The 21,730-nt window shown below is 46.5% G+C and overlaps 4 protein-coding genes across 5 annotated transcripts; 2 read left to right on the forward strand and 2 right to left on the reverse strand.

The window, feature by feature from the left end:
* Positions 1-2,879: 2,879 nt before the first annotated feature.
* LOC123099145 (VAN3-binding protein) lies at positions 2,880-4,932 on the forward strand. The gene is made up of 6 exons (XM_044521290.1): positions 2,880-3,351; positions 3,523-3,907; positions 3,989-4,135; positions 4,250-4,299; positions 4,439-4,496; positions 4,586-4,932. The coding sequence occupies exons 1-6, from the start codon at positions 2,914-2,916 to the stop codon at positions 4,819-4,821; spliced, it is 1,314 nt and encodes a 437-aa protein (XP_044377225.1). The 5' UTR covers positions 2,880-2,913; the 3' UTR covers positions 4,822-4,932.
* Positions 4,880-7,562, reverse strand: LOC123099146 (formyltetrahydrofolate deformylase 2, mitochondrial). Its single transcript, XM_044521292.1, has 8 exons — positions 7,401-7,562; positions 7,209-7,321; positions 6,675-6,825; positions 6,458-6,531; positions 6,193-6,352; positions 5,733-5,831; positions 5,562-5,648; positions 4,880-5,178 (listed from the first exon to the last, which is right to left on the reverse strand). Exons 1-8 carry the CDS (start codon positions 7,479-7,481, stop codon positions 5,032-5,034), a joined length of 912 nt encoding a protein of 303 aa, XP_044377227.1. The 5' UTR covers positions 7,482-7,562; the 3' UTR covers positions 4,880-5,031.
* Positions 7,563-11,787: 4,225 nt separating this feature from the next.
* LOC123099148 (uncharacterized) lies at positions 11,788-12,531 on the forward strand. Of its 2 annotated transcripts, none has more exons than XM_044521294.1 (2): positions 11,788-12,101; positions 12,222-12,531. In XM_044521294.1, the coding sequence occupies exons 1-2, from the start codon at positions 11,920-11,922 to the stop codon at positions 12,238-12,240; spliced, it is 201 nt and encodes a 66-aa protein (XP_044377229.1). In that variant the 5' UTR covers positions 11,788-11,919; the 3' UTR covers positions 12,241-12,531. The 2 variants fall into 2 exon arrangements, with proteins under 2 accessions (XP_044377229.1, XP_044377230.1); XM_044521295.1 differs by having other exon boundaries at positions 11,790-12,105.
* A 1,896-nt stretch (positions 12,532-14,427) lies between these two features.
* On the reverse strand, positions 14,428-19,715 carry LOC123099147 (coatomer subunit alpha-3). Its single transcript, XM_044521293.1, has 3 exons — positions 19,335-19,715; positions 17,962-18,456; positions 14,428-17,720 (listed from the first exon to the last, which is right to left on the reverse strand). Exons 1-3 carry the CDS (start codon positions 19,540-19,542, stop codon positions 14,767-14,769), a joined length of 3,657 nt encoding a protein of 1,218 aa, XP_044377228.1. The 5' UTR covers positions 19,543-19,715; the 3' UTR covers positions 14,428-14,766.
* Between the last annotated feature and the right edge of the window lie 2,015 nt (positions 19,716-21,730).

A 21,730-nucleotide genomic window follows, 5' to 3' on the forward strand; every position in this document is an offset into this window, starting at 1 on the left:
CAGGCTCATCACAACACCGGTTACACGTTGGGTCTACAAGTGCTAACTTCTTTACGGACGTACACGTGCTAGAAGAAAAAAAGCCAACGAAGACGCACGACAGCCCACACTCGTGGCGCCAACTGGGCGTGGCGCTACCGCTGACGAGAAGCACATGAAATCGATACAAACAAACAATGGACAGGACGTGGGCTTGTCTACCTACTGATTTGTGATAATGTCATAGCTAGATGTGAGATAATCATATCTAGATGCAACATAGACAGACCCATATTACAAACCTGAACTAGTATCAAAGTCTAATATACAAATGCAACCTCAAACTTTAAAACCGTCTGCTTTGCAACCTTGAACTTTCAAAATCGGACAAGAACCAACCCTGCGACGGTTTTTGACATAATTTTGACCAGTTTTGACCATTGACTATCTAGTCAGCAGCCCAACCAGCCCGCCACGCGCGAGGAAAGCTCATGCAACTTGCAACCATGTCCCGGCTTTGTTGCGCCGCCGGCCAGCCCCCCGCCGCCCTTGACCTCTCCCCCCTGCTCCGGTCCTCCCCCTCCCGACTCGCCTTGACTAGGCCCTACAACCGCGCCCTGATCCCCCAACACGCGGCACAGTGGCGGACTGGCAGTGTTCCCCAACCCGTCATCCTCCCCCCAACCCAACATTTGGCCCTCCATGATGCCCCGCCTTCTTGCTCCACATCTGTAGTCCTGCCTTCGCTATCCTGCCGCTGCGGCTCTTCCTCTGTCAGCAGTCGAGCTCTGACTTCAAGTGGTCGACGCCAAGAATGTGTGTAGGACTATGGTCTTGTGCAGCTGCTTGCCTACCCGAGAAGGATCTGCTACTAGTTGCTCTGGACGGAACTGTGTACGTCTTAATTGTTATTGAACTCGAGTAGATGCATTTTGGCATCCCCATGTTTTTTGGTACTCTTTTTTGTAGTCTCATATTGTTATTTGTAGTATTTGTCATGTTTTATGTATTTTATTAAATTGTGAAGTACTGAGTTTAGATTATTGATTTATTGCAAATGTGCCATATTTTATAGTACTACATCCGTTCAACAATGTAGCGCATATATTTTTTTAAGTCAAGCTTTTCTAAATTTTGATTAAGTTTAGAGAGGAAAACATATACTTACATCTAGAATACCAAATACATATCCTTAGATACATCATAAGATGTACTTTCGTATTGTATATATTTGATAGTGTAGATAAAATAGTTCTCTCTGTAAACTTTGAAAAAAATTGTAACGTTTGACTTTTCAGAAAATCTATATGCACTACATTATGAAATGGAGGGAGTATGTCTTTGCGTGGGGTATTTTGGGGTAGTTATAGCCATTAAAAGAATTGCCTAATCTTTTTTTTGTTGACCCGGGGTTTGCTCTGATCCTGGCTCTGACTAAGTAGTTGGTGTTTTTTGTATTGTTCGTATTCTTGCCTCGGCGGGATGTGATGCCCCTCGGGGTGGTTTCAGGCCGGTTTTCCCCGTAAAATGGAACATGATTTTCGATCTGCTTTCCACATAAACCGGTCGATTTCTTTCTGATTGAGATCAATAAACAGGTGGGGATTTCCTCCTCCCAGTGAAAAAAAAAGACAATTTATTGCTAATTGCCCTGCACAGCACTGCACCACAGAGTGAGGACGCAGCTTCAGCTGCTCCCTCTGCCCCTCACAAGCAAACAATCAATCAGTCCTAAAATATTAAAGAGTGCACGTATGGGTTGGTGCCTTGGCAGACATGATGATTCATACTTTCAAGAGAAGATAGAAGAAGATAAGATGCGTTTAAAAGGGAGGCACCTTTGCACGCAGAAGGGGAACGCATTCATTCACAAGGAAAGGAGAGGAAAGGAAGCAGCAGGCACCTGCAAAGCTGCATGCATGCGGCCTCTCTCTTCACGACAGGCAGTGCTGTGTCGTTGCTCCTGCCCGCCAAATTAGTACCAGTAGTAACAGTATAGTAGACTCGCTGAAGCATGTGTCAGGGCAAGTGTTTTTTCTTTGGCAACAAAAGGTAAAAGGTGGCAAGCCAAGCGGGTGATCTTGAGTGTTCCCCTTGGTCGATCGACTATCATATATTCATATCAAATCAAAAGGCTGGCTAATACTGCCACGCGAGGTGAGGAGCCTAGCTAGGTGAGTCTCACCATTCTATAGTAGGTAGACCCCGCCGCACCCCACAATATTTTCTGTGGGAAAACTTTCTTCTGACCCGGCCCCGGAGGCAGGGAGAATTGTCACTCTTGCAGTGGCCGTTACCGCCCCCCAAAAGAATGGTTCGTCTTTTGAAATCAAATCAAATGATAAGACCAAGCAAGCAATTGAGCTCCGTGCAGCGGCAGTAGAAAAGGCGTGCAGCGCACGGGCAAATGCTATCCTGGAGGACCACCTACCCCCTCCCTCAACCCTCATCATGGCATGCATCTTCTCCTACCACAAAAGTACTTGCTGCCAACGCCAACCTAGCTAGTCAGCCTTATCATCACCTGATTCTCCTTCTCCTAACACACAAAAAAAAGGTATTACTCCCTTCGAGCCATATTACTTGTCTTAGATTTGTCTAGACTTGACACGTTTTGTTACGGATACATACAAGTAATATGGATCGGATACTCCCTTGGCAGAGAAATATAAGACCGTTTAGATCACTACTAATACTAAAGAGGGAGAAGGAGTAATATGGATATGAGCACGAGGGAATGAGGTTGACCGGAGCACAGTAGAGGACACGAGAAGAGCCTTCCATCCCATTCCCATCAGCTTGGGACAGGACCGGGAAGGGACCCATGCATGTCTCCTCCCAAATGCATGCATGACCAAACTATCATATCATTACGGGTAGGGTAGGGGGGACAAGGCAGAAAACATTACCTGGGACTTGTCCCCCTCCCTCCTCATGCCGCTCCTCGGCTTCTCCTATAACTGTGGCTATGCTCTCCGGCAAGGACCATTCAGTCACACACTCGCACACACTCAGCTGCTGCCTGCTGCTTGCTTGCTCTTGGCCATGCCCATGGAGATGGAGAGAGTTTGCAAGAGACGGCCGGGCATGCCTCCTGCTCTCCTTCTCGCCCTTCATGGCGTGGATGAGCAGCATATGCCCGCACCATCGGTGCCTCCGCCGCAGACCCCCATGGAGCCCATGGAGTACCTGTCCAGGTCCTGGAGCGTCTCCGCCGACGAGATATCCAAGGCCCTGCTGCTCAAAGGGGCCACCAAGCGGAGCTTCTTCGCCCCCGCCGACAGCCTTCTTCCGGCCACCATACTGGACACAGAGACCTCCTCCTACGAGCTCCTCGCCGCTTCCGGTCAACAGCTCCAGCGCCAGCAACATGTAAGTAACCAATCAATCCACGCCGTCTCTTGCTTCTTTCCTTCTTTTTCTGCTCTGCAACATATGCGTATGTGTCAATCAAGTTGGAAACAACAAATTCAGATGCAAAACAGTTTGTAACCATTTCTGATCTAAATGCTCTTACTTACCCAAAGCATCTCTGCTCTGTAGCTAGATCATGTAACAGGGAGGAGCTCCATCAGCTGCCACCGCCACTCAAACTCGGTGACCAGATGGTACTTCCAGCACAAGGAGACCGCCAGGCACGGCAGGAAGGAGAAGGCGCGCGCCGACCGGGCCCAGGCGCACGCCATGGTCTCCGTGGCCCAGGTGTCCGCCGCGGTGGCAGCCGTCACTGCGGCGACCAGCCGGGACAACCAGGACTCCAAGATAGCTGCAGCCATGGCGTCTGCCACCAAGTTGCTGGCTTCGCACTGTGCTGAGGCAGCCCAGCTTGCAGGGGCAGGTCATGAGCAGGTGTCCTCTGCTGTCCGGTCTGCGGTCGGTGTCGCGGGCCCGGGTGATCTGATGACGCTCACAGCGGCCGCGGCGACAGGTGAGAAATCCCCATAAATTGTCATCACACTGAAATTCATCTGCTGTTATTGTGTGCCTCCTGATGATATTGTGTGCAAAGCTTTGAGAGGAGCTGCGACGCTGAAGAAGAGGGTCCAGCGCGAGGCGAGAAGCAATGCCACTGTCATTCCTTATGAGAAGGCCCCTTTGTCCTCGAGTCCTGATATCTGGTGCAAGGAAGGCAAGCTGCTAAAACGCACAAGAAAAGGTGAGAAATACTAAACCATCGGGAAAATTTTAATTACATTCTGATAGAATAAAATCTGAACTTCTGAAGAATGATCAAGAGACCTGACATTCAAATATTTTGTTTCTGAATCAGGGGATTTACACAAGAGACGGGTGTCAATCTACATTAACAAGAGGTCACAGGTAGGGAATTTTCCTCCATTGCTTCATTTGTAATATAACACAAAAGGTTTACAGTTATATAACTCTGGCCAGTTCTGGTGAATAGATGTACATTATGTACAACCGAATATCAATTAACAGTAAGTCTGGATAAATACAGGTCATACTGAAGCTGAAGAGCAAACACATTGGAGGTGCGCTTTCAAAAAACAACAAAAGTAGGTTTAAATTTTATCTCAAGAAGTAACACCTGATGGCAATGCTTCCTGAATCTGAATACTGACCTTTTGCTTAAAAATACTTACAGGTGTCGTTTACGGGGTATACAGTGAGCTCCCAGAGTGGACTGAGCCAGGGAAATGTTTACCAGAGACATGCTGCTTTGGCTTGAGTACAGCACAGGGCCTGATTGAGTTCAAGTGTGAGAGCAGCACCAGTAAACAGAGCTGGGTTCATGGCGTGCAAAATCTGCTCCAGCAGGTCGATGTAGCTGAACAAGTAGGGCACAGGCTAGAAACACTAAAACTCAACTGGTGCAGTTAGGGTTAGTACATGAACCCAAATTTGCAGGACAGTCAAAGCATGTTTTGGGCAGGTGGTATGTAACAGTAACACTGCTTGATTATTCTCATAAGTTCAACCCAGGTTAAGATACACCTAATGGCTCGACGTGAATATATTAACAAAAGAATAATGTATTGCTAGTTTTGGAAAAAGAATACACATTGTAAGAATTCATAATAAAAAAAAGGTTCAAAACACAACAGTCTTCATCACTTCATATGGCAGCACACGGAGCTCGCAGTATGACTTGATAGCTTCTGCTAGGCACTGCTTCTCAAGGTTCTCAGACTTCACAACAAAGCTATGTAATGTGTCCCTGTGAGAAACCCGTTCAACCTGCATCAGATGCAAAGGAGAAGATATTAAATTTCTAATTCCCAGCTGGAATAAGTGGGATAAAAATGCATTGGTTTAATAAAACTTCAGCACAGCATGTGCATCTTCACTAAGCAGGCAATGCCACTATGCCACAGCAGTTGTAATGTGAAAGTGACCAAGCATGACATTATTTTGGACACAGGTGGATGCTAACAAATCCCACAAGGGGAACGACCTGAAGAGATACTAGCCCAAGTGGTGAAAAGAAAGCAATTTAACACCCAACTGATGATTTGATTCAAGTCCAAACTATCATAAAAACTGAGACCAGGAGGAGTTTGTAAATGACAGATAGACAGTTGTGGCACTTAAGTTCAATATTATGCGAAAAATATTAGTACCATCTGCTCAATTATTGGCCCAGCATCAAGTTCGGGAGTAACAAAATGGCTAGTTGCACCAATCAACTTCACCCCAGCATTGAAGGCCTGAAAGAAGTTAGACAATTGTAAATAAATTGAAAAAAGAAAAGAAAGTTCAGATCAGGTTCACAAATGTAACAATTTCAATACCTGTCTAGAAGGACTTCCTCCTTTGAACGAGGGGAGAAGGCCATGGTGAATATTAATAATATCTTTCCCGTATGATTTAAGAAAGCTTTCAGACATTACCTGCGACAAAAGAATGATTCGTGTCACCAATATTTTTTGAAGAAAAGGAGTTTCTGTGACCAATATTTGTGTGGCAGAAATATGTATTGCGTGTTAGTAGTATAGAATAATATAAAGTCTGTACACCTGATGGCGCCAAAGACAAAGATATTCATATGCCCCATAGAGATACAAGAATAGCGATCTCCTAAATATGCACATATTGCGAACTTTATTGCAGAAATCATACATAACTCTAGGAAATACCCAAATATCAGTCCAAACCTTTTATACAAATATGAGACGCTAGCGCGCCCTTTTCTTTCCATTGCAATGTAGGGAAAAGAAAAGGAAAACAGAGACCGTGACAAAATAAGCCTACCTGCATATATCTTGCCAGCACAACAAAATCTGTGCCTTCAATCAATTCTAATATCTCTTTTTCTCTTTTATTCCCAGAAGTCGTTGGTAAGTAATGATAGGGGATTTCGTGCCTCTGAAGAAAACGCATCACATGATTATCTACAGGTCGATCATGGTTGCTGTACAAGAAAACAAAGAGCATATAAACTCCAGGAACAGCATATTCTGACAAGCAAAAAGTAACAAAGCCCGAAGAAAGAATTATAAAAGTATGATTCATACACCTTATCACACAATGAATGTCAACTGGAAGCCTGCCTTCTTGCCATCTATGCAGCAAGTCAAACAAGCAATGGTCCTAGAAGAAGAAGACGAAAACATACTTGTCAAAATCACTACACAAAGAGAGATGTGTACATTGACATGTGGCATTAAAGGCATCAATTCCACAGAGAAATCATTGCCGGATGAAGTGCAAGGAAGAGGTACGAAACCGCGAACCTGCTTCGAAGCGAGGACTGCAATCTTGTACTTGGGGTCAATGTCAGGTACGCGCACAGTGGATTTCTGCGCATTGAAGCAGTCCGACAGATGGAGGAAGTCGGTGCGAAGCATGTCGCGCGGCCATAGCCTTGGATTGTAGGTGAACTCACTGCAAATTGGCGGCACATGAGCTGAAGAGAAGCGCATTATTCCTAGGGATAACTTGCTCGCAAGGAAGAGACACTTCGCTGATCTTATTTTTGTAATGTATAACTAACGCAGGAATAGAGTACGGCTCGGAACTGAACAGGAGATTGTGATGGGAACAAAAAAAAGTTTTGAGAGTGATTTCACCCGGGCCGCCATCGCCATGAGAAGGCTAGGGTGAGAGTACTACGTACTGCATAATCTGTAATGCCACTGAGGGGCTGATGTGCAATTCGTCGAACAGGTGTCGGGCTGACTGACAGACTGGCTGGTGTAGTAGGTGGATAAAGAAATGGGAGGTGGGAAATGGAGGCGGCGCGGCAGGGAGGCGGGGTGAGGGAGTACCTGCGGGCGTAGAAGACGGGGGCGTCGTCGGGGACGAAGACGTCGACGCTGTGGATGTTGCCGCCGCGGGAGGCGATGCACTCGGACAGCTTGGCCACGATGCCCACCGCGTCCTGGCCAACAGCATGCAGGAAACTCACTCACATCGGCTCCGAGAGGAAGAAGAGAGGGAAAAAATGAGAAGGGGCGTACGGGGCACTGGAAGAGGTGGATGCCGAGGAGGTTGCCGGCGGGGACGGCGGCGGAGAGCGGGCGGCGGGCGAGGGAGAGCATGGCTGGCGGGGGCGGTTGGTGGCGGTGGTGGTGGTGGCGCCAAGCCCACCCATCGGCGCCGCTATTCTAATCTGGGTTCGTTCGTTGCTGGTTGGTGGAGTAGATCGGGTCCGGTGGGTGTGGGTGTTGGATCGCACCACAGCACCATGTTGCTTTGAGATTCGTGTTGTTCTCTTATTGCTTTTTAAATTTGCCGTGTTTCAAAAGCTTTCCGTTCCGGTTTTTTCCTCTCGTTTCAAAGTGTATGAGAAAAAAAAACAATGATAAAGTCTCAAGAAAGGAAAAACAATGTAGAGCTTTGAAACATGACGAATTCGAAAAGCACTGAATTAAAAAAAAAACACGCATCTCAAAGCACTCATAGACGGTACCAGATCCTTCTCATTTTGCACCGGGTGTTTTCTTCTTATTTCAGAATGTATCTTGATGTTCATTTGTGCCGTCGCGTATGAGTTAACCAGCTCCAAAGAAAGTGCACTCTATTTTTATTGGCACACAATGAAACATGGTGATACACGTTCAAACAAGCAAAAACCAAATATACTAACGAAACATTGTGAAACGAGACGAAATTTAACAACAATCAGGAAAAAATAGCATGAATCTCAAAACAACCACGAGCGATGGACACATTCACGGGATAGAATAACCACTCTTTGTCACGGAGCTCTCTCTCTCTCTCTCTCGGTTGGCGAGAAGAAAGGAGATTTCTTTACCAAGGGTTCTAGATATAATGGATGTTTAAATGAGCTTCAAAGGGTTTCGAATGTATGGTAAAAACCATCTTCGATTTACCGGATGATTCCATTCTTTGAAATAAATTGCAGTGATCTCTTTCCCTTCAGAGATTCCCTTGCATCGAGCTTCCTCTTTGTTTTCGTTCTTTCATATCGGCGTCATTGTTTCTCCCGCTTTCTCTGCGGTTAGTTTTTCTGTGGGCAAGGCTTGTGATCTCTACCTTGCGCTCTGACGTGCCCCCTGTAATCTCTTGCCCACCCGTCCCCTCGGTCCCTCCCCCCATCTTTTTGGCATAGCAGAAATCATTCATGTGGGTGTAAGCCTTACGTAGACCCTTCCAAAAAGAATTTGCGAGATTGGATGTTCTTGTGTTTCCTTTTGTAGGGTCTATCAAACAATCGCATTTTCAATTTTACGTTTTTTTATCTATATGTTTATGATAGCATACGCCCAAAATTCAAGCTACCAAATCGTTCCACTTTGACATCTACCTGTTAATGAACTCTTCTTCTCTATTTTGAGTAATGTTATGCTGGTACGCACTTGCTCATTTGCAAGTGATGCCACCTGAAATCACTCGTTGATCCAAGCGGGGGAGTGCTTTCTTGGCTCACAAGGGCCGAGAGGAGGAGGAGGAGGAGGAGAAGAAGAAGAAGATGATGTAACTAATGTTTACCACCAATGGTGTGTTATACTTGGTGACATGGAATAGATCGCTTGTGTTGTAAAGTGCACATCAATATTTCTTGTGTAAAGTTATTCATTAGAAAATCTGAAGAAGAAATTGCTCCCATGTGTTTGTGCCTATACTATACTAAAAGATGTATATTATTATTATAATACTAAAAGATGTGTAAATCTAAAGAAATTAGTGGTTTTCCGGCTGATATACTAATATACTAAAGGATGTATATTATTACTATTATTATAAAAGATGTATAAATCTAAATATGTGCCTATATTATACCAACCCGAAGTGGGGTCTTCCAGTGGAAGATGATGCGGCCTCCTCCATGCTAACATCCTCCGGCTCCACTCCTGACGGCAACTGCCAGTCAAAGCCGTAGAGGAGGCTAGCGAGGATGAACTCGACGTTCGCCACCGCCAAAGCTAATTGAGGGCATATCCAGGAAAAGAGAAAGTGCTAATTTATTGATCCCGGCCTATTACCAATGCAAGCATGCAGTGGCAGAGCTTCATAGGGGGCTATTGCCCTCTACTCTAGGAAAACTGATAAGGGTACCCCTAATGTCATTAGGCTTGAATATACGGTTTTACCGGAACTCAGTTAGCTGAGTTTTATTTATGGTCTCAGTCACTTTTCTCACCGTCCGATCGCCACGCACGAGATTTTGTCGTCGTTGTGCGTTGTGCCGTCCGAGGGACGCGGCTGCAGTCTCGTACAGCGGGCACCCCATGTGCATGAGTGCTGGCTTTTGTTTTTTCGTCTACGGAGCTGGGCTACGTGTGCTTTTTTTTTACCCAACCAAAAAAAGAAAGAGGATGATCGAAGGATGTGAATCGTTTTTAGCTGTTTGCATTCCTCTTTTGAATCGTACAGGGGGAGCCCATGTGAATCGTTGCTAGCTGTTTGCATGTAATTGTCATTTTCTTTTTTGAATCATGTTATTGTCATTTGTTGACCATAGGTGCCATGCTCAGCTCTTTTCTAACGACTTTCCTTTTCAGTTTTTTATCTCCCGATTAATTGTTTCCCTCTGAATTAATTGCTTTTATTTTTATTTTGTTATTTTAGTTTTAAAATTTTCTTATTCACTACTTAGTAGAAAATTGTTCCACTCTTTTCCTTTTCCTAATTTTCCTAATTAAGTGTATTCATTTATTTCAGATTAATATTTATTTCGTTACGATAGATTAAAGATTGACTGTTCGGGCTTTTCTTTGTGGGGGATTGACTGTTTAATCTTTCACTTTTTGTGTTTCTCTTCCTTTGTATTTTCTATATTTTCATTTTTCAATCTTCATATTTCATCTATTTTTTACATTTTATTTTTCATTTTCATTTAATATTTTTTGTGCCTTATTTTGTTTTCCTTCTTATTCTAATGACACCATTACTCAAGTCGGGTCGCAACTGCAAGTTTTTAAATGTGGTCGCATTTGCAAGTTTTTAAGTGGGGTCGCAATTGCAAGTATTCAAAGTCGGGGCATAACTGCAAGTTTTTAATTGTGGTCGCAACTGCAAGTTTTCAACCGGGGTCACAACTGCAAGTATTCACAATACGGTCGCAACTGCGAGTATTCAAAGTCGGCTCGCAACTGCAAGTGTTTAACTGTGGTCGCAACTACAAGTTTTCAAGTTGGGTCTCAACTGCAAGTTTTCAAATATTCAAAGTCGGATCGCAATTGCAAGTATTCAAAGTCGGGTTGCAATTGCAAGTTTTCAAGTGAGGTTGCAACTACAAAATTTTAAATGTGGTCGCAACTGCAAGTATTCAAATTCGGGTTGCAACTGCAAGTTTTCAATGTCAAGTTGCAACTACGAGTATTCAAAGTCCGGTCGCAACTGCAAGTTTTCATAGTTGGGTCGCAACTGCAAGTATTCTAAGTCAGGTCGCAACTTTAAGTTTTCAAGTGGGGTCGCAACAGAAAGTTTTCAAAGTTTTGAACGGCAACTGCAAGTTTTTAAGTGGGTTGCAACTGGAAGTTTTCATGGGGTCACAACTGCAAGTTGTAAATCAAGTCGCAATTGCATGTTTCAGATCCGGCCACAATTCTTTAAAAACATTCTTGGCTATTTTTCTCTTAAATATAGTGACTACTCACGGTCTTTTAGGGTCGATTTTTTCATCTCAATGCATCTTCTTTTTTCAGCCCAAATTCACGTGATGACAAACCCATCTAAAATGTTTTTTTTTCTTTTGTACATGTGTAGTAAATAGCTAATGAAAATCTGGCCCAACCCAACGAGAAAAAGAGTAGCGACCAATCCCTTTTTTTGCCTGGGGTCATGTGAGCTCAGGTGCCAGGCAAAACCATCAACAAAGAAAACCATCAACACAGCAAAAACAGAGCAAAATAGCGCGGCAAATGTGTGCGCCAAATCACTTGGGCCTCCAGGCTTTTATAAAGGAATAACAGAAAACGGCCGGGAAAACAACAAACGGGCTTCCGCTCAAACTCAGAAACAGAAAACGGGCTGACACAACTAGTTCATGACATCAGCTTACATCAGGTGATTAAGACCATACTATAACTCGGCTAGCTGAGTTCCAGGCGGTCCCATATAAAAAACACATGCAATTTCTTCTTCAGATTTCCAATGAATCACTAGTCTGTTACACAAGAAATATTGGTGTGCATTTTACAACACACAAGCGATCTATTGCATGTCACCAAGCATAACACACTGGTGGTAAACATTAGTTACATGTTCATATTCTTATCTGCTTTACATTGATTCTACTAATGAAATCAGCTGCGGAATGCATTTTTTAGCCCAAAAACGCCAAAAGACACTGTGTAAAAAGAAAGAAAGAAAGCCGCCTCCCTCGCAAGGAAACGTACTCCGTAATACCGCTTCCGTCGCGGTGGAGGCGTGAGCCTGGGGCCTGGGCCGAGTTGTTGTAGTCCGCCGTCGTCTCGACCCACCAGCAGTCGGAAGTTGGAACCCCGTCGTCTCCAGATCCAAATCCTCCAAATCCAGATCACCCACCCACCCACCGGCCGCGATCCATCCATGGAGCTGGAGGCGCCGTCGCCGGCGAGGTACCTGCTGGGCGCGGCGATCATGATGGCCGGCGTCGTGCTGCCGCTCGCCTACATGATCTTCCGCAGCAAGCGCTCCTCCTCCTCCTCCGCCGCGGCCTCCGTCTCCTCCATCGCCTCCGCCGCCCCCTCATCCTCCTTCTCCAAGCAGACGTAGGTGTGCTCTGCCTCTCTTTACCCCTCTGCTCGCCTCCGCTCCGGCGAACCCCCTCCTCCGCCCCTCTGAAAGATTGGCGCTTTGCTGACTCGGTTCCGCTCTCCGTTTGCCTGCAGGAACAAGGGCCTCTTCTGATGGCCCGCGCGTTTGGTGCTCTTCTAGCTGGTAGCGCTAGCTCGTTTCTGCAAGAAAAGAGAAGAAATCCCATCTGTATCCGCGGTCTGTCTCGGGTGTAGTTGCAGTAGCATTTCAGCTGTGAATCTCTATCTGTAGTATGTATGTTTGTCTCTGAGCAGTTGAGCAAATTTTTTGGTGATGAAATGAAATGAAATGAAAGGGAAACAAACTGGTTTTTTGTTAATACCTGTACAACTTTGATTGATACCATTGTCAACATGATCCTGGGGATGCAGCCCTGAACAGTCAGCTTGCTTGTTGTCACAGCTGATCCTGATCATAGTAGCATTATTGGCGTTGCGTGGTGGATAAACCGGAAATGTGTTTTTAGCTTACACACGTGCATCTGTTGTTAGACATAATCAAGAAGAATTCACCGATTGGCTAGTTTGTAACCTACCTGCCCTCGATTGTAGTTTTTGTCAATGGTCTTGGGGATGCAACCCTGAACAATCAGCTTGCTTGTTGTCACTGCTTATCCTGATCACAGTAGCATTGTTGGCGTTGCGTGATGGATAAATCGCAAATGTGTTATAGCTTACAATATGAATCTATGGTTAGACAGAATCAAGAAGAATTCACTGATTGGCTACTTTCTAATCTCGATTGTAGTTTGCTCACTGAATGCCGCCTTTTAACTTGGATGGCAGTGGTACCGTGTTTTGGTATTGCCCTCTTATATCTCTCAAGTATCCGGAAGATTGTTGTTTCTTTAGCACGGCTGTGCGCTAGGTAGGTGACTTGGCATTTTGCTGTGTATGATATACTTCCACGGTTATGCTTAAGTTTGCAATTTCTTAGCATCAGCCTGTGGCTATTTTAGTGCTGATACGTATTGGTTGAGTTCACCTTACAGTGTAGCTGGTGATTAAGCTATCTGAATAGAACACGAGGCCCTTCAGTTCTGTGTTATGTTTTTGACACCCCAAGGTTTTATGTGCACGAGAGGTAAATATGCTTTAACCATATAGTAGGTTGTTGCAATTGATCGGCATAGGCAAGTGACTGTTTCGGATAATGCGCATCAATTCAGCTCACTCTTTTATTATGAACTAGCTTTACTAAGATTTGAGTTTGCTCTTTTATTATGAACTAGCTTTACTAAGATTTGAGTTTGCATTGTGTTGGGGCTGGTGATATAGCAGAGAGATGCATAATTCAGTGCTCTTTTATCCAACTTATGCGATTTGTATGCGACACTCTGCCTGGCGGGGCTGTCAACTTAGAGCTGGTAAATGTAGATAACCTCTTGAGCCTGGTTCAGCGGATCTGAAGACGTCAATAGAACATAAATTAAAGTCTGATGGTGTTCCTGGTATGTAGGAAATGGGTAGAGTGTGCTTGGCAAGATACGGTAATCTAGCGAAGAAGACTGGAAACAAGATGTTCAATCTTAATAAAGGAAGAATGAAATAAAATGTTCATGGCCCGGTAAAAATAGGAGATTGGAAACATTATGGTTATATATCTAGTTGCTGGTCCTGACTGGGGGGGAACGGTCGAGTTTTCGGTTACTCTATAAGGGGAGCAAAGCAGAGATCATGCATGATGGATGCTCTTGTGCTGACATTCTTTTCAGTAAAGGGCGCGCCTATTTGGTTTGTATTGGGACGACGGTTGGCATCTGTAATCTGTTCGCTGAACTGGTGTTATATGCTGTACCTAATTGGTCTGAATGTGGAATTTGTGATGTATTACAACTGGTGTGCATGCTGGATAGTGGCGTGGATGAGTTTTTTCTTCTCTCTATACATAGATGTACAACTTTGATAGATATCATCATCACAAGGCAGTAGTGAGCCTGGAACTGGGAACATCAGTGACGCAGCCACGCTGCCAGCGCTATGGGTATATTGTTGAACTTTACTTTCTTTAACTTCTCATTTAGTCCCCGAGATTGCAATTTTGCGCGCTTGATGATTCGTCGTGCAGATTGGAATTTCATGCGCTTGATGATTCGTCGTCGGTGGCCAGCGACAATTTAACGGAATCCATGTTATTATTGCTCAGAGAAAACAAGTTTTTACCTACAGGCGATGCAAGCCCTCAAAGAGGGCTCGCTCACTAACAATGCATAAGAGGGAGGAGAAACAGTTAACAGCAACCAAAGACACAAAAAGAAGAGCTATTTGGAGTGAAGGAGGATTAAAAAGCAATGAATACCAGCCAAACATTACACAAACACGGTAGGCAGTACATCATATAACGAAATCCCGATTTAAATACATCATCATTGTGCCCTAAAAAATGTGTCTGTCCAAAAATCCTACACCGTTTGTTGATTGACCGACCGCAGCCGCATCAGGCCACGACCGATCGATGACAGAAAAAAAGGGGGAAGAAACGACGCAATTATACTATACTTATTCCTCGCAAGTTGGTGATAAAAATCTCTGGTAGGTAGAATATAACTGACACAACAGTCTTCGAACTGGAGATAATACAAACATGATGAACACGGGGGCGAAGTCGTCGCCACTTATCTTATCTCGATTGTGTAGGGGAGCAGAGGAGGCCCGAGGCGTCCGCCCCGACCACCGAGAGCTCGCATATGCTGCACAACTGACCCTCGACCGAGGGCACGAACCGGGACGCGCAGTAGGGGCACGAGACGTCCTTCTGCCCGCGGTAGATCGGGACGAAGGTGGCCCCGCAGACGACAAACGGGTTTCTGAAGTCGTAGTTGAGCTGGTGGGCGTCCTTCCTGTCGCCGCAGGCCTGCAGGACCTGCCGGGCCTTCTTCGCCTGGGCCTCGTTCGGGCCGTTGTCCAGGAGCATGCGGGCAAAGTTTGCCGCGGTGGCGTAGTTCCCGCCCTTGAAGCAGAGGCCCATGGCGCTGGTGAGGACGAGGCGCATGTGGACCTTCTGCAGCTTGCAGTTGGTGAAGTATGCCGCCAGCTCCTGCTGCCGGGTGGCGTCGTTTTTCAGCTCCTTCCTCTTGACTTCCATCCTGAGACCAAGGACGTACTCCCTCACGATCTCGATAAGCTCCTTCACTTCATCGACCTCTCTCCGTGAGTCCACGACGAGGAGCGGGATGGTGTATAGGATGTTGAGGAACTGCCTCAGTGCCTCTGGGAACTTGCCCTCGGTTGTTGCTTTGTACGCAGCCTTCAGCTTGTCGTCCATTTGCGCAAAGCTAAACACAAGTGCAGGTGGGCCCCTCACATTGGGACTGGCAGATTCACTCCAGCCTTTCTCAACAGCAATAGGTATCACTGGAGCACTTGCAAACGCACGCAGAAAGGTGTGACTGCCCATATGCGCATCAAGAAACAAAGCCTTCAAAGGAGCAAAGTTCTTGATGCCCAACTGGCGGCTAAGCAGACGCATTGCTGTGTCAAAATTCCCAGCTGCAGCATGCTCCCCAGCAAGAGATGACTTCTGAGTCCAAATTTGACTGACAGGCATGCCTGGTGTGGGAGCCACGAACAAAGCAGAGCGTTCCGGACCTCTAGCTTTTGGTGTATCTGCCTCCGGCGGCAATTCCAGATCTTCAAGGTCCCAGCCACCTTCCTCATCCCCATCCTCTTCATTTGTTTCACTTTCATCGGCATGGCCGGCATCTCCATTTTCTATCACATTACTTGCATCAACAATTTCCAGGTCTTCATCACCCCAGTCACCACCAGCATCATCATAATCTTCCTCCTGCTCTGCCCTCCCAGTAGCATCTAGTCCACCCTCAAAAATACCACGCATCACCCTCAACAATGGCCAATCACCACAAGCTGTGAGAGGTGCTGGAGGGATTAAAAGTGATCTAGTTTTCCCTTCAGGTAGAGAAGGCACCTCTTCTCCTAACTCACCAGCAAGCCTATCGGCAATTTCAGTGAGCCCATGAGTGGCAGCAGTCACATATGCTAGAGGTAGCTGTCCTGCATTCTCCAAGATCTCAACTCTTTTCTTAGCATCTCCAAGATACAATGCATTGTGGAACTGGCCCATCAAATTGTTATTCTGGCCAGCTATCTTAGACATGAAGCCCACCTTGTCCAAGTAACCAGTTAGCAGATAAAGAAAAGCAAGCCTGTCAAAATTCTTTGTCCGCTGGTATGCATATTCAACAATACCAACATTTCCCTGCCTCAGAGCCTCAATTCCCAACCTGTACCAGTGATCCTTGTCATCGAGCTCCTTTGCGGAAGCAACAGCAATTTGGATGTTCCCGCTTTCAAGAGCCAGGTTGAATCTGGTCTTTTCATCTTTCACAAAGTGGAGAGCAACTTCTGGAAATCCTTTCTGTTGCAAATAAGAAATGACTGCCTGCCCGCACAGCTGTGAGTTCTTAATCATACTCATAACATGATCGTAGCGCTTCCGTAGAAGCGCCAGCTTGAAAATGTATTCAGAAGCATCAACTGTAATAATCTTGTTCTTTCCATCACGGTCCAGGAAGGCAATGGTGTTCCCCGCAACCTTGGTTATGTAAATAGGAACATCAAGTGTTTTGATAATGCCACTGTCCCCATTAGGAAGGCAGTATTTGATGTGGTTCAGAGTGGAATATATGAACACACCATTTTCATCCCAGGCACCACTCTTTACACGAATGGTTTCATGAAGGGTGCAGCGATGGACAAGCTTCTTGTTTGCAATGACCACAGCATGTTTGCTGAGTAGCGCAACAGACTCCATATCATTCGACCAGATCACATACTTAACAGCAGATGCCTGGAGTTCACCAAGAACAAGCCGCTGCTGCAGATCAAAGATGGCCACCCTGTCTTCAGCTCTGCACAATACATTACCAGTTCCAGCATAGTAAATAACATCAGTTCCAATAGGAAGAGGACTTTTCTTCACAATCTCATTCTTAAGACTCTTCACTAAAACCTGGTTGCTGCTCTTCTCCAGGACTGCAAACCTGTTCCGGGCTATGAAAACTGCAGAACCACCAGATCCCTTCTTTGCATCCTGCAAATAATCAGCCCTGCCAGCAGAATCTTTAGGAACAATGAAAAGCTCATATGAGCCCCCATCCACATCAGAGCAGATCAAGACAGCATTCTCAGTTGGGCTATATGATAATGTCCTTGGTGACTGATTCAAGCTGACTGAACCAGGCCTTCTTATCGGAGCCACCTGGACCTCTTTCTGTGTTGAGTACTCATAGAAACGGAGGAAGCGGTCCTTCACATAGAACACTGTATCACCACTAACGGCGAAAGCTGGGCGCTCTCTCTCCAGCTTAAACACAATCATGCCACTGTCATGACCAGCTGCAAGAAGATTCATTTCAGGGTGAGCAGCAAGGACCCAGAAGCGGTCATGCTCCCGCCTGAATGTCTGGATACCAGTTCTCTTTGTGGCATCCCAGACACGGATGCTCTTGTCTTCTGAGTTGGATACAATGATGTCCTGCTTCGCGTGGAACAATACACAGGAGACATTGTTCATGTGACCTCTAAGAGTATCAACCTCCCATGCCTTTGTATCTGTTCATAAACATCTAAACTCAGGAAATGGCAAGATAAAACAAACTTTATAATGTTCACGAAATAGCAAGACAAAACATACTTTTTAACATAATTAAATGTAGATGAATAGTAGCATGCTATTTATTAGTTGGCACATGGAAGTTTGTTGTGTATCATCACTGTGACTTGGCATGTGAATGCTTGTTGGGTACCATGCAGAAAAAAAGGTGCAAAGTTGAGAAGGGATCAACAGTGTTACCATTCATTCTCCAGAGTTTCACTTGCCGATCATCTGCCCCAGAAACAATAAGTGGCAGCGTGGGATGAAACGAGGCCCAGTTGACCCCACGGTCATGACCCTCCAAGACATACTTGACCACAGCATCGATGCCTCCAAACAGATCAGTGTTCATCTGAGTGAGACGCATGATGTCGTCGGCTGGGGACGACGACTTCTTCCTGAGCGCGCCAATATCCCACACCCGGACGGTCTGGTCCAGAGACGCTGAGACGACCAGGTCCTCCTTGGGATGGAAGGAAGCACACATGACATAGTGATTGTGCCCCGTCAGCACGGCCACGCAGGTGCGTGACTGCCAGTTCCAGACACGGATTGTCTGGTCATCGCTGGCACTGACGATCCACGGGTGCTCGTCGTGGAACTGGACCGTGCGGATGTAGTCAAGGTGGCCATGGAGCGTGAAGAGGCAGCGGTGGGTTTTGTAGTTCCACACCTTGATCTTGTAATCGTCACCTGCAATGCACCAACCAAAGAGCAAAAGTCTCAGAAAGAACCCATTGCTGCAGCTAAGGGACATAGCAGAGAGCATGCGCAACTACGGCCTAGTTTTAGGATTGCAATGTGAACATGAATTTGCTAGTACTTGGCAGAATTAGGAAACATAGCAGAGAGTATGAGTATGCATTCGCAACTACAGCCCAACCATAGCAGAGAGTATGAATTTGCTAGAATGTTAACATGAACTGGTCAATACTTATTAGAACCAAGAATCGCATGACACATAGCACCACAAAGTATGCACAGAAAACCCACAACTTCATCACAAGTTGCAACACAGCTAATAAGTACTATAACTTTTATCGAAGAAAAAAAAGCTAGTAAGTAGAAAGCACGCTTATAGCCACTGAGATCTGTTCTTCCTGATTTGCATAAATACTGAGAAAAATCACTGCAAGTGCGGTCGGGGCCAGTGTTTCTGGGCTCATATGATGAGTTGACTGGCAGGCACCTAGAATACTGCTAGGTGGGGTTCCAGATTATAATGCTATAATACTAGTCACTACTTGGTAGGACTTGGAATCGCATCAAGTATATCCCAGATCATGCAAATGGAAACTCAGAACCTACCAACCAGTTGCAACAACACTGCTAAGTAGAAATACCAAGAATGAACAAGCAGATCTGGTCCGATTCTTCTTTGCTCATCGGACACACTGGAGTACGATCAGAGTGTCTGTTCCAGGGTGGGCTGATGTCTGAATGGCCGGGATCGGCCGCCGCCATTGATGAGCTGGGAGCGGAGCCGTCTGATCGACGGAAGCGGTCGGCAAGGCCAGATCCGGGGATGAGGGGAGAGCGGCGGGGGAGGAGAGATCTAGGGAGGGTAGTACCTCCGGATACGAAGAGCGGCTGTGTCTTGTGGAAGTGGACGCCGCGGACGGGGCCGTCGTGCTCGTCGAAGCGGTCGAGGAGGGTGCCCATGCGGTAGTCCCACATCTGGACGACCCCGCTGTGGAGGCTGGCGAGGATCCATGGCCGCCGCGGGTGGAAGGCCAGCCCCTTGACGCGGTTGCTCTTGGTCTCGAACTTGGTCAGCATCGCGCCTCGCCGCCCTCCCTCTCCGGCGGCGGAGCCCACCGGCGGGAGCAAGAGAGGGAGAGGGGGAGAGGGGTGGGGTGGGTGGATCTGGGCTGCCGCTTGGTCAGTTTGGTGATTTGGATCTCGGAGAAGGAAGAAGATGTGTGTGCTGGGCTGGGTGGGTTTTTCTTTCCCCCCTCCTACTTGACTCGCTGAGACGTGGTGGTGGTGGGGGTGGGGATCCTAATCCGCTCCATCTGCGCCGTCCAGCGCGGCCCGGGCCCTCCCCAGCCGTTGGATCCCCGGCACAGCCAGCGCTTTGCGTTGCCTGCACACTACTTGTATAGCCCTAAAGTTGTCTTCAAAGGGAAAAAAAGAAGAGACCCTCCCATTTTTCCCCTGCAAAAGACACAATTTTTATTGGCACTTCCGCACAAATGACACACTTTGTGTTACTCACAGGGTGCCGTCGGCATGTCAGTGACACAACGGTGTGTCGATTGTCAAAGCCAACGAAAGACACGTCATTTAGTCAACCCTTGCCTTTGCTTCCCTCTTCGTTCACAGCCATTGCCATTGCCCAACCATTGATGCCATTATCTTTCACCGCGTCGTCCATTTCCCATTGTCCTCGTCGTATTCCTTGTTGCTGGCACAACCTAACTTGCTCCTAAAAATTGACTTATGGCCGTTGTCGCATGATGCCTCATTGAGTTGCCCGGAGGCTACGTGTGGCCCGTTTACGTAAACAAAAGTCGCATCCCTCTATTCTCCTAAATTTACTTGTTAATGATTTTTTTTCATTATTAGGAAGGGGAAGGGGCCCGTCACAACCATGTGAATGTGATTGTCGTTCTGCCAAGGAAACGATGCTCTGAGCGTGTTTAAGGCATGTTAGACCTACTCTGAATGGTGTATCCATCCATCTTTCCAATCCAATGGTTCTCGAGGGCCACCCCTATCGTTTGTATCTTTTTCTTAGTGATGGGAGGGATATAACTACGTTGGTTTCTCAAAGCCATTCCAATGTTTATGAGTTTTTGGAGTGTGTAGAATGCATGACTGGTGATTATCTTGTACCGAATGATCCAACTTTTTGTTAGGGAACGTAGCATGCAATTTAAAAAAATCCTACGATCACGCAAGATCTATCTAGGAGATGCATAGCAACGAGAGGGGGGAGTGTGTCCACGTACCCTCATAGACCAAAAGCGGAAGCGTTAGTATAACGCGGTTGATATAGTCGAACGTCTTTGCGATCCAACCGATCTAGTACCGAACGTACGGCACCTCCGAGTTCAGCACACGTTCAGCTCGATGACGTCCCTCGAACTCTTGATCCAGCAGAGGGTCGAGGGAGAGTTTCGTCAGCACGACGGCGTGGTGACGGTGATGGTGATGTGATCCGCGCAGGGCTTCGCCTAAGCACTACGATGCTATGACCGGAGGAGTAAACTGTGGAAGGGGGCACCGCACACGGCTAAGAGAATAACTGTTGTGCTTTGGGGTGCCCCCCTGCCTCGTATATAAAGGAGGGGAGGAGGAGGTCGGCCACCAAGGGGCGCGCCAAGGGGGAGGAGTCCTACTAGGACTCCACTACTAGTAGGATTCGCCCCCCCCCCTTTCCTTTCTCATGGAGGGGAAAGAGGGAAGGAGAGGGAGAGGGAAAGAGGAAAGGGGGCCACGCCCCCTCCCCCTTGTCCAATTCGGACTCCCTTGGGGGGGGCACCCTGCGAGCTCCCCTCTCTTTCTCCCCTATGGCCCATGAAGGCCCATTACTTCCCTGGGGGGTTCCGGTAACCCCTCGCTACCCCGATAAATATCCGAAACGTCCCGAAACCATTCCGGTGTCCGAATACCTTCGTCCAATATATCAATCTTTACCTCTCGACTATTTCGAGACTCCTTGTCATGTCCGTGATCTCATCCGAGACTCCGAACAATCTTCGGTCACCAAAACACATAACTCATAATACAAATCGTCATCGAACGTTAAGCGTGCGGACCCTACGGGTTCGAGAACTATGTAGACATGATCGAAACACATCTCCGATCAATAACCAACTGCGGAACCTCGATGCTCATATTTGTTTCTACATATTCTACGAAGATCTTTATCGGTCAAACCGCAATAACAACATACGTTATTCCCTTTGTCATCGGAATATTACTTGCCCGAGATTCGATCGTCGGTATCCTCATACTTAGT

The sequence above is a fragment of the Triticum aestivum genome, chromosome 4D, assembly GCF_018294505.1.
Source record: "Triticum aestivum cultivar Chinese Spring chromosome 4D, IWGSC CS RefSeq v2.1, whole genome shotgun sequence".
NCBI lineage: Eukaryota > Viridiplantae > Streptophyta > Magnoliopsida > Poales > Poaceae > Triticum > Triticum aestivum.

Bases quoted from the DNA above. Each gene is read 5' to 3' on its own strand.
- LOC123099145 (XM_044521290.1), top strand. From the start codon at position 2,914: ATGCCGCTCCTCGGCTTCTCCTATAACTGTGGCTATGCTCTCCGGCAA. The intron at 3,908-3,988 runs GTGAGAAATCCC...TTGTGTGCAAAG, and splicing joins CACAGCGGCCGCGGCGACAG to CTTTGAGAGGAGCTGCGACG. The intron at 4,300-4,438 runs GTAGGGAATTTT...GGATAAATACAG, and splicing joins ACATTAACAAGAGGTCACAG to GTCATACTGAAGCTGAAGAG.
- LOC123099146 (XM_044521292.1), bottom strand. From the start codon at position 7,481: ATGCTCTCCCTCGCCCGCCGCCCGCTCTCCGCCGCCGTCCCCGCCGGC. The intron at 5,832-6,192 runs GTAGGCTTATTT...CTTTTGTCGCAG, and splicing joins TGCTGGCAAGATATATGCAG to GTAATGTCTGAAAGCTTTCT. The intron at 5,179-5,561 runs GTACTAATATTT...CATCTGATGCAG, and splicing joins GGCCAATAATTGAGCAGATG to GTTGAACGGGTTTCTCACAG.
- LOC123099148 (XM_044521294.1), top strand. From the start codon at position 11,920: ATGGAGCTGGAGGCGCCGTCGCCGGCGAGGTACCTGCTGGGCGCGGCG.
- LOC123099147 (XM_044521293.1), bottom strand. From the start codon at position 19,542: ATGCTGACCAAGTTCGAGACCAAGAGCAACCGCGTCAAGGGGCTGGCC. The intron at 18,457-19,334 runs GTACTACCCTCC...GGTGCATTGCAG, and splicing joins GCCGCTCTTCGTATCCGGAG to GTGACGATTACAAGATCAAG. The intron at 17,721-17,961 runs GTAACACTGTTG...GTTTATGAACAG, and splicing joins GAAACTCTGGAGAATGAATG to ATACAAAGGCATGGGAGGTT.